Raw genomic sequence first — 10,520 nt, forward strand, 5'->3', positions numbered from 1 at the left:
ACCCTAGCAGGGGGACCGGGGGGTGGGCTTTCAAACAGCCAAGTCAGCGGGAGTAACATTGTCACTCAGGGGAGACAGGTCGACACCGCTCAGTTTGAGATGTGAGAAGATAACACACACGGTTGAGTGAGCATTTTTATTTGAAAGCTATGACTAAACATGTCATCTTTATGCTTTACTATGATTCATTTAATCGTTCTATGGGACAGGAGCCTTACTTTGGGAACTAAGCCAGGGAAACCACTGTAGGTTTAGCACGGGCCGTTCCTCACCACCCAATCATCTGCAAAGAAGCAAAATGCCAGGACATTGCATTGGGAGGCATGTGTGTGTCTTCACCAGGGCTGTTGGCCCCGGCAGACCCTAGGCTCGGACCCTGTGAGGGGCCTGTGTGCATGGGAGAGAGCTGCGGGGACACCAGGGTGGGTAGATATGTCTCCAGCCCTGTCTTCTTGGCCGGCTTCCGGGCAGGATCAGATGTGGTGGCGGTTGAAGAGATAGGACGGGTGCAGGCCATCGTAATGCCACTGGCGCCACTGCTCCACTGCCTCCCGGCTCCTCTCTTCCTGCTCTGGGAGGGGACACAAGCCACCTGTTAGTATGCAGAGGACTCAAAAAGAGCCACCAAACCACCTGCCCTGCGGCGACATGCACCGAGTGTGCTTGAGAGCCCTGGTGACAGAATGCCAGAGCTGGAAGGGACCTGGAGCACGTGAGTCCACAGGCCTCACCTGGGTCAGGCCTACAGGTGACAGTCACAGCTGGCCACCAATGAGGCCGAGACCAGGGCCCGGCATCCCTCGCTCTTTCGCCTGCACAACTAGCCAAGGAGTAAAGAACCTTATGCAGCGACCAGCTCAAAGACACAACACCTCAGACACAAGATTAAAAAGTAACAACATAGTCGCAAGAATGGACTCCAAACCACACCTTGAAAACATCATGGAAGGAAATCATGGTTGACTTGGAGGATTTTTTCCTCCATACTGTTCTGTATTTCCTAAGCTTTAAAAATAACATTTCTGTTTTGTTTTGTTTTGTTTTTTAACTAACTGGAAAATGGGATGGATGGCGCAAGTGTGGGGAGATCTCAGTCACAGGGATTCAGGTGATGGTTCCACGGAGTTCCTTATCCTCAGTACGTTTCCGTATATTTGAAGTCCTCCATAGTAAAAGGCTGAGAAGATCAGAAGTGAGTTTTAATGAGTAAGAAAGTCCTGCTTGTACTGTCTTTGAGAAGACATGTTTCCAAATAATATCTTCGAGCAGTTGTAGAATTAGTCTCCCGACGCCAGCACTGGCAGATGTCACGAGGCCTCCAGTGTTTGAAAGGCATCTGTGAGATTCCTCCGAAAGTTAAACATAAGATTTTAAGATTACCACATGACCCAGCAATTCCACTCCTAGGAATATGCCCAAAAGAACTGAAAACGGGCTGGGCACAGTGGCTCACACCTGTAATCCCAACACTTCTGGAAGCCAAGGCTGGAGGATCACTTGAGGCCAGGGGTTCAAGACCAGCCTGGGCAACATAGCGAGACCCCATCTCTACAAAAAAATTTTTTTTAATTAGCTGGGCATGGTGGCATGTGCCTGTCGTCCCAGCTACTCGGGAGGCTGAGGCAGGAGGATCACTTGAGCCCAGGAGTTTAAGGCTGCAGCGAGCAATGATTTTACACCAGTGTGCTCCAGCCTGGGTGACAAAGCAAGATCCTGTCTCTAGCTCTGTTTTCTCAAATGGGGACTTCAACAAAAAGCCTGGGAAGCTGGTTTTGGTACCAGTGAAACTCGCGCTCTGTGGCATTGGCTGAGGGGACAGTCTGCCAGCTTTAGGGCATGAAGCAAAATGGTGTCCCTGTGGTCTTCAGAGCCTGTGGGTGGGGGCCAACACTGACCTCAGCCCTATTAGGTGACAGGCCCAGGGACCACTGTAGGTGCAGGTACCACGCTGCCAGGAATGCTTCCTTCCTATGTGACTTAGGTGCTGGGTACCCCGCGGACAGCCTCGGGCGCTGGGTGTTCACCCTCAGCCCTTCCACACATTTCTGAAGCCCAGCAGACCAGCTACGCTTTGCCAACCTGGAGAGTGTGGTTTTGACAGAGACATTGATTAGGCATCTCTTTTATGAAACAAGTGACTTGGGGACAGGTCAAACATCCAACTGTCGATTATTCCTAGAGGAAGTGACTTTGTCTGACAAGATGGCTTGCTGAAACCAGGGTCCTGATTGAAGGGTGTGCCGGGGCCTCGGGGAAGGGCTCGGGAGACAGTCACTTTGAGCACTGTCCTGGGAGAGGTTCGGGCAAGCGAGTCCCTGTGCAACAGCCCACTCCGGGCCAGCGGTGAGGGGAAGGGAGGGATTGAAATGAGTTTCACCTGTTTCAAAACTCATCCTTGGGAGGCTGGGCCTACTCTGCCTGTTGGCTGCTTCCTGGATCGAGCTCTGGGGAGACCCCTTTGGGTGGCTTCGCTCTACCTCCCTCACTCTGTCCCTGCCTGCAGCCCGATTCCTGCATAAAACAAGCTCTCCGAGACCACCCTGCATTGGATCAACCCTGGATTGCCGCGAATAGGAGCCCTGCCGGCAAACGAGCCTCAGTTCCAGCCCTAGCACTTCCTGCTGGCTAGGAACTCTGGGATATCCATGCATCCTTTCTAAGCCTGTTTTTGAAACCATGAAATGCAAATTGCAAGACCCATCTCCAAGGCTGGTTGTAAGAATTAGTGCTTCCCACGATTCCTAGCAGAGCAAGGGCTCAATGACAACCGCTGCTGAAACTACCATCCCCAAAGGTCCAGCATCTTCTCCATCCGTGTGTGCCAGGCCTGCGCACCTGGTCTTCCTGTCCTGCACCAGGGCCTGTCGTCCCGTGGGTACCCAGCCCTGCATCCTGATTCCCCATGAACGGGGAAGCAGTGATGTTTTTCCACCCACGTGCTAGAGGTTTGGCCCTGAAACCCTGCACAGAATAAACTGCTATTATTAATAGTATGAGTAAATAGCACACTGAAGGAATTTTGGAGGCCACAGTCTCATTTTTTAAATGCCTCTCCCCAAGCTGTCCACCAAGGTAAACAAATCTCCAACAAGCGTTTGCCTCTGACTTGTGACAGCATGAGTTTTCCACGGTGTGTTCCCAGGAGAGTTTGCTTGGCCAGGACGAGTCCAACACCTGTTTGCAGGGCTCAGTCAGGTGCTACGTGCAGGGCAGTGGGCCCAGCCTGCAGCCCTTGGTACCTGCTGGTGGTAGGTTTACCGCCTTTATCCTTCTCACTAAGAGATGCGCTTGGAGGGCGTTCCCTTCCCAATCTGTCAAGGCAAACAAGCCAAGGGAGCTGAAAGAGCTGATTCTCTAGCAAAGGCAACCTAAACTGGGGTCTCACATCCTAGTGCACGTGCATCTAGGCGGCACCAGGTGATTTTGTTCAGAGGTATTTCAACCTTCAAGTTTGCAGAAAGACTGAAAAAGAAATAAACACACACACACACACACACACACACATGCACTCTGGCCTGCTGGTCTGATGCCCATTATATGTTCCTAAGGATGTTTGCTGCGGTGACACTTGAGGACTTGAGGTCACTTAATAGCAAAGTCAAATTCCACCGCGAGGACCTGGTGCAAACCTCGCCAAATCTTCCAGGGTGCCTGACACCATCGAGTGAGTTGGAGCCTCAAGACTGGCAGGGCATGCCAGTGTTGGGGGTCCAAACAAGGCAGGGTGACAAACACCAGTGCTGTCTGAGTATAGCTTTCCTGGTTTGCTTCCATCAGTCAGGGGTGATGCTGATCACAGAGCGAATAGTCAATGAAAGCCTTGATTTTCCAGGACGAAGTACCTGGAGCTGTTACCTTGACGTGAATCCAAGGCACTTAAAGCGAGTTTGAAATCTGCCCAATCCTGCTGTACCAGAGCTAAGCCACTGGTTTTAGTGCTTAGGCAGAGAACACAGTGATCCCTAAGTAGGAGGAGGGAAGGAAAGGAGTTTTATAGCCACACAGGTAGCAAACAGTTCCCCTGTCCCTGCAGCCCCCAGGCCAACGGTGACAACAGCATTCTGTCCCTTCCACCCCTTCTCAAGTCCTGTGTGGCCATTTTCTCCCTTCTTTGCAAGGCTTCCATGGATGCGAGTTGAAAGGAGATCCTGCCTTCCCTTCCTCCTCTAATTAAAATTTGGGATGAGGAAGTGGGGCCAAACCCTGCGGCGTCTCCCCGGCGCTCCACTTCCCCAAGTCGCTGGCCAAAGAGCACTCACCATCGCTCTGTTCCTCCACGAAGTTCTCAAACTCGTTTCTCTGCTCCTCGTAATGTTCTCTCCGCAGCTCATCAGCCCGCAGCTTCTGCCTGTTCTCCGCTGTGAAAGGACAAGAGGCAGGAGTTGCCCCCCAGCAAGAGGGCATTCAGGGACACACATCAGGGGACGCATCTGAGAAGCCGAGTCTAGTTGGGGGTGCTGGTGTGGTTTGGGAGGGATTGGGGTGTGGGCTTCCCTGAAATGGTTAAGTCCTTGGAGGCAGGCACAGTCACCTCTGTCCCCCCTCACATCAAAGGTGGGGAGACAGAGGTTTTGCTGTTGCCCCCGCCAACCCCAGCTTGCAAGAGGAAGTGCAGGGAAGATGGAGGAAGCAGAGAAACTGAGCAAGTCAGGGTCCCCTACAGCCACTGCACACTCCAGAGGCACCGGGAGAGGTGCCAAGGTGTCTTTCTTTGCAGATGGTAACATTAGAAACCATCTCAAATCCTTCCTGGAAGTAAGGAGCTTCCATTGATAAATAAATTATATAAATACTATTTCTGTTCTATTTCTATGATTGCATCTAGCTCAGATTAAAAATGAAATTACGTGTGAATTGGGCTTAGTGCAGATTCCTGTAAATCCCACGTTGCTTCCCAGACTCTGTCCCTACCTGTGTAGTTGCAGGAGACTTTAGTCTGTGGAAGGGGCTGGTTGGCCAATCCATCCCTGTGCCCCACCTCTCGCCCCACGCCCACATATTTCTCAGGAGGGGATTCAGGCTCAGAGAGGTGCAGTGGCCAAGTGGGGGCCACACAGCTGATTGGGGCAGAGCTGGGGCCGGAGCCCAGAGCACCAGGCCCCCACCCTCCGCTGATGACCCAGAACACACTTGCACGGCAGCTCCCCTTCGAGATCCGATGTTGCTCCAGGCACCAGAGAGCCACTGTGGGAGGTGTGGGTGCTTAATGAGCCACCGACAATTCCTAAAGAAATATTTTCCATCCCTTGTGTACTCAGGACAAGAAACAGTCTTCCCAAGTTGCCTTTTCAGAGGGGCCACTAACTGGACTTTGGTAGCAATGAATAAGAAGAATGTAATTCTCAGGGCAAGATGGTATTTTCACCACGCTATGCGTCATTCTGTGTGTTGGATAGGTCACTTCTCAAGAACATGCATCCATCCGATTCTCTTTTCCCCCTATGGTAACCTGCGCCTTTGGCCCAGAAGGGTAGAGACGTCAGATGCCTGTGTCCTGGTTTATGAAAGTGTCACTTGCCCTTTCCCGCACCCGAGGAAATCACTGTCCTCCCGCCCCTCTGCGGGAGTTGGCCGGGCGACAGCAGATGTACTCGTGTGCAGTCCTGGGCGTTCCACGGGCTGTCCTGGCCTTGACACACTGAGCTGCCACCGAGGTGAGGCCTCAGCCTTAACCACGCACCTCGTTGTTCAGAGTCAGCTAAAGAGGACGCAAGATTTTTCTTGTCCTAAAACAGCGCCTCTTCCCCCACCGCCCCCACCCCCAGAAGTCTGCCAGAAAGCTGTTTCTCTGATGTCAACCAAGAACGACCCAACTTCCGTCCCACCTTCCCGGTGTTTCTTGACCTTGGCCACCTTTTATATCCCACGTTGTGTGAAGCCTGGAGATTTTCCTGGTGTGTTTAGACTTATCCAATTTTTTTTTTTTTTTTTTTGAAAAGAGAATTTCTTCTCCAAGCATTTCTATCTCTGTCCTTCCCCATCATTTGAAAACAGTCCTGTTATGTTCCCCGAGCAAGTCCCTTTGCAGAGCGCGAGGAGGGATACAAAGGGTCCATTCACACACGCGCGGTGGGGACAGCCCGAGCTCGGCGTCCGGGGAGAATCGGGTTCCAGGGTAAGAAAACTCGCCTTCCCGCGAGCGCGGGCAGGTCGAGGGCATGAGTGCCCTGCAGCGGGGGGCCACAGGCCCCACCGCAGAGGACACGCTCACCCCATGCATCATCGGAAACGAAGGCTAGAAAGTCTGCTCGCTGAACACAGCTCCGCCAGGGGCTTATCAGTAAGGGGAGTGGGGCCGGGCAGAGGAAGTGGCGGGGCCACTTAGCAAAGCTGTCCTCAGACCCACGCTTCTCAGCGCCCAGTTTCCCTGTGTGCAGCGCTGTTGCTCTTGCAGAGACGGCACCCTGTGCTCACGGCTCCCCAAAGCACAGGCTGACGTGCTGTGCGCCCTCCAGACTAAAACATACAATCCCCCCCTTGCAATTGTCACTTTCTGGAATCGGGACGCAGCTTAGCCCTGCCAGGTGCGTTTGATGGAAGGAACCGGGGGTGCGAGCGGAGGGCGGGCCGCCCTTCCCGGCATCCTTACCAGTGACCTCATCTTTGGATGGGGGAGACCGCTTGCCGCGCTTCTTGAGGAAATTCGAGGCATCTGACTCCTGCATGAAAATCTTCTGTTTCTCGCCTGAAACCCGAGAGAGGAGCAGAGGCCCGTCACAGCCAGCACGGGGGGCGCCAGGGCTGCTGGGCGCTGGCCGCACCTGCTCTGCCCCCCGAGGGGTCCCCCCACCCCCGCACTCACCGTCCTGGGCCTCCTCTCCTGCTGCCTGCCTGGTGCCCACTGACGCGCAGGTCCCCTCCCGCAGCACTGTGGGACAAGGCACAGAGGGAAGCTGCAGCCTCGGGGTGGGGTTCGGCCCCCGAGCTGGGCCTCTGTGGTCCATTCCAGGCTTTAGTGGCCTGCCAGGTCCTGGCGTGGGGCCCTCGGTCCCTCGCATACCAGCCGCAGCGCCAGTCTCCCCAGGAACCCACCCAGAAAGCTGGTTTGGGGTTTTTCCTACTTTTTTCTTCCCTTGCTGTTTTTTTTCTTTTTTTCCTCTGTATTATATTGTATCACACACACACACACACGCATACACACACACACGCATGCACATACACACACACATCCCAAGCACGGCCATCTCAACAATGAGCAGCCCCTGTCCAGCTGTGCCACCTGAGCAGGCTCACCTGCGGAAGGCAAGTCCTCTTTACTGTGTCATCCAGGCTGTCCACCCTGTCCCCTCCCACACTCACCAGCCAGGAGCACCACGGCCGACAGGCAGGACAGGACCAGGACCCGTATCCAAGTCATCTTCGTAGAGGCGGGGGCTCCGTCCAGGCACCGCAGGGCAGACGAGGCGTCCTGCAGCTCGTCCTCACTTCTGAGGGAGGGAGGAAGGGAGGGAAGAGAGAGGCAGGAGCTGGGATGCCACCGGGGGAGGGTGGGACGGGTCCTGGCTGCCCTTTCCAAGGGCAGCTCCTGGCACGAGCACCGGAGATGTTTTTGGCGCCTGGCAAACCTCTGGAGAAGCAGAGCTTGTAGCTAGGGCCCCCGGCCGGGACGGTTTTACAGTGGCCTTTCCAACACTCACACCCAAGGAGCGGCTGTTAAGAATCCCCAGAGTGAGGGCTGCAGAGCTTCAAAGAGCTCCTTGCCTCTGCCCCGGGAGCTCAGGCCCCAGGCCTCGAGGCTGAAGCATGGCTCCTATAGGGAGGAAGAGTGCAGCACCCGGGGTTCTTGATTCAAATGCCAGGCCAGGAGGGACCCTAATAACTGGATACCCAGCAGGGTGACGCCCACAGGGACGCAGGGGCCACGTGGGCAGTAACCAGGGAGCCCCTTTGCTCAATCCCTTGCCCACAGCTGAAACTCACTCTGCAGCAAAACACCGAGCCTGAGGCCCGTGGGTCCCCGCGCTCTTTAAAGCAATGGTCCCCAACCTTTTTGGCGCCAGGGACAGGTGAGATATAATTGTGAGTTAGAACATTTCTAAATCCTTTCCATTTCCATATTTCCCTGTGGAAGACCCATTTCTCTAAGTGCCCAGCCAGAGTGTCAAGGAGCACGTGGACAGACAGCATTTTCCCTCTCGGGCCACGGAAACGTAATCAGTCTCTGTGGAAATGATGTCTAGAGGTCCCCCCATGAAATCGGGTCTGGCAGGAGCTGCCCACTTAGGCAACACTGAGTCGCCATCCATAGTGAATCAGTGTCACTGGCCTCGCGCCTGTTCCCAGCTTGGCTGATGACTTCCTGGAGTCTATAGGGAAAGTGATTCTGGCGTCTCAGTTTCCCCAGATGCCACACAAGGAGGCACGAAACGTTTGCCCTCCACCTTCACAACGGGGATGTATGATGGGTCAGCCGAGAGAAGCTTTGAGAAAGGTTCCTAGAATGAGGCGTTCTGTATCTGCATAGAATACTGCCACGCGATCGCCAAATCCGGGATGACATTCAGGAGGTGAGCACTGCTATGCCTATGCAAGCTCTTAAAATGGTAAACATTTCCTTATCAGTTGGTAAATAGCCACCAGCCTGACCCTCTACCACCCCTGGGACCCTACTGTCCATAATCTGCTACCTAAAGTGGGGATACTTGGCCCAGAGAAGACCCCCAGAACCCTGCTGGTGCCGCAGCTAACCCCGATTCTGACTGGTCAGTGTCTGTCCCGTACAGTGAAATATTTGTAACGTCTCTCTGAATTCAGGGGTTTCTTATTACTCAATGGTCCCTTCTATTGTTTCCACCTCTTCTTTTTGGTATCTCTGTTCTTGTTTCCCAAACTGAAGTACTTCCCTCAATGCCCCTCAAAAACCCCACCTCTATCACAAAGACTCGAGGGCAAGGATAGTTAAAGCATCTTTATTTTCAAAAAGCATAAAACTGGAAGCACTCTAAATAAAAGAGCAGGGGGCATGTTTTGGTGTTTCTGTGTGAGAGGAGCATACATGTCTGTTGGGAATGTTTTCAAAGCCACGAGAACGCGGTGATAGCGTGACAATTGTTGACAAGAATAGCCACAGCACCATAGCATGGGGAGCCGAGTGCTCTACCAGACAAGCGCCCCACTTTAGTGTGTTCCCTGGTTTGTGGAAGAATCTCCTTAGCGTAGGGTAGAGGAGAGTAAGTTCGTTGTGTAAGGGAAGAGAGAGATGGCGTCATGGTTCTGAAAGATCACCTTGAATGGATAGGTCTTAATTGTCCTGTCGGGGAAAGGGTGCAAAAATATCTTTTGCTTTTCTGTTCTTTGAATGACGAAAACCAGCCTCACCCTTTGTTGGAAGGAGAAGTTAAAGGGGGCTGAGGAGGAAGAAGAGGAGGTGGAGGGGTGGCTCTGGTCAGTGATGGAGCCTTGGGGGGGGGGGGTCTCCTTGGGCTACTTGTCCACGGAACCAGAAAGAGCTGATCACTGAGACAGGGAGATCCCTTATACCTTGGGCTTAAGACCATAGACTGGGAGTCACCTGTGGCTTCTCTCTCCCCCAAAAATGAAGTGAAAGTCCTTAGCCCTGCTGCCCACCACTGTGACCAGAGAAGAGGACCCAGCCTCTGCCATCCAACCCCCCCCCCCCCGACCCTGCTGACGTCTGCGTTGCCAACATGGCAGCCTGCGGCGTGTTCTGACCGAGACCCACGTGCTTCCATGTTCCCCAGCAGCCTCTTGCCTTTTGGCCCAAGAACCTGAACCACTGCCAATTTCTTGAGCTACCCAGGCTCTGAGAGTGGCACTCTGGTGCCAGCATTGTTGGTCCATCACTGCTTGGATGTAGACCTCTCAGGGATCTAGAGAGCCTCATGGGCAGGGTGGCTCAAAGCCCCTCCACCAAAGATGAGGGTGAGAAGCCCACCCCCAAGGAGTCACTGCTCTAGGAGATGAGGACATTTTAGCAATTCCAGCCACATTAGGAACTGAAGACTTGGCCTGGCTTGCTGACTCAGACACAGCTCCCTGAGGTCAAGTTCAAGCGCACACTCCACACACCGCTGCCCCAAGACCTGCCTCCCATGATGCAGGCAAAGCAGACTGTACTCCTGCTTCACGATCCCAGATATGAGCCGAGAGGGAGATAGACTGAACTTCTGGATGCTTCACCATTGCCATCAGACGAGGGGCTCAAGCATTGTCACACGGAGGGTGGACATGGATGCATTACCTTTACTCCGGGTGGTATAGACAGGTGGTTGTCAAACTTGGCTGCGCATCTGGATCTCCCTGGTGCTTTAAAAACACCAATGCCTGGGCCCCAACTTCTAAGATTCTTATCCAATGTGTCTGGGATGTGGGCATCAGTATTTGTGACAAATATTACTATTTGATGTGATTGTAATGAGCAGCTGAGGTTGAAAACCACCGGTATGAGTATATAACACACACACATTCACCAACATCCAATTTTTTTATTAAAATACACATACGTGAATTAAAAAAAAAAAAAAAAACAGTTGCAGTAGAGGTGATCTTTATTTTATACA

General features: G+C 53.3%; 1 protein-coding gene across 1 annotated transcript; it reads right to left on the reverse strand.

Moving 5' to 3' along the window:
- Window positions 1-473: 473 nt before the first annotated feature.
- On the reverse strand, window positions 474-7,357 carry UCMA (upper zone of growth plate and cartilage matrix associated). The gene is made up of 5 exons (XM_069458997.1): window positions 7,300-7,357; window positions 6,803-6,868; window positions 6,590-6,685; window positions 4,260-4,358; window positions 474-571 (listed from the first exon to the last, which is right to left on the reverse strand). The coding sequence occupies exons 1-5, from the start codon at window positions 7,355-7,357 to the stop codon at window positions 474-476; spliced, it is 417 nt and encodes a 138-aa protein (XP_069315098.1).
- Window positions 7,358-10,520: the final 3,163 nt, after the last annotated feature.

The sequence above is a fragment of the Eulemur rufifrons genome, chromosome 25, assembly GCF_041146395.1.
Source record: "Eulemur rufifrons isolate Redbay chromosome 25, OSU_ERuf_1, whole genome shotgun sequence".
NCBI lineage: Eukaryota > Metazoa > Chordata > Mammalia > Primates > Lemuridae > Eulemur > Eulemur rufifrons.

What these genes read in the sequence shown, in the direction of transcription:
- UCMA (XM_069458997.1), bottom strand. Translation starts at nt 7,357, where the DNA reads ATGACTTGGATACGGGTCCTGGTCCTGTCCTGCCTGTCGGCCGTGGTG. An exon ending in GGCCGTGGTGCTCCTGGCTG is followed by an intron (nt 6,869 to 7,299) that starts GTGAGTGTGGGA and finishes CTTGTCCCACAG; the next exon opens with TGCTGCGGGAGGGGACCTGC. An exon ending in ATCCAAAGATGAGGTCACTG is followed by an intron (nt 4,359 to 6,589) that starts GTAAGGATGCCG and finishes GTCCTTTCACAG; the next exon opens with CGGAGAACAGGCAGAAGCTG.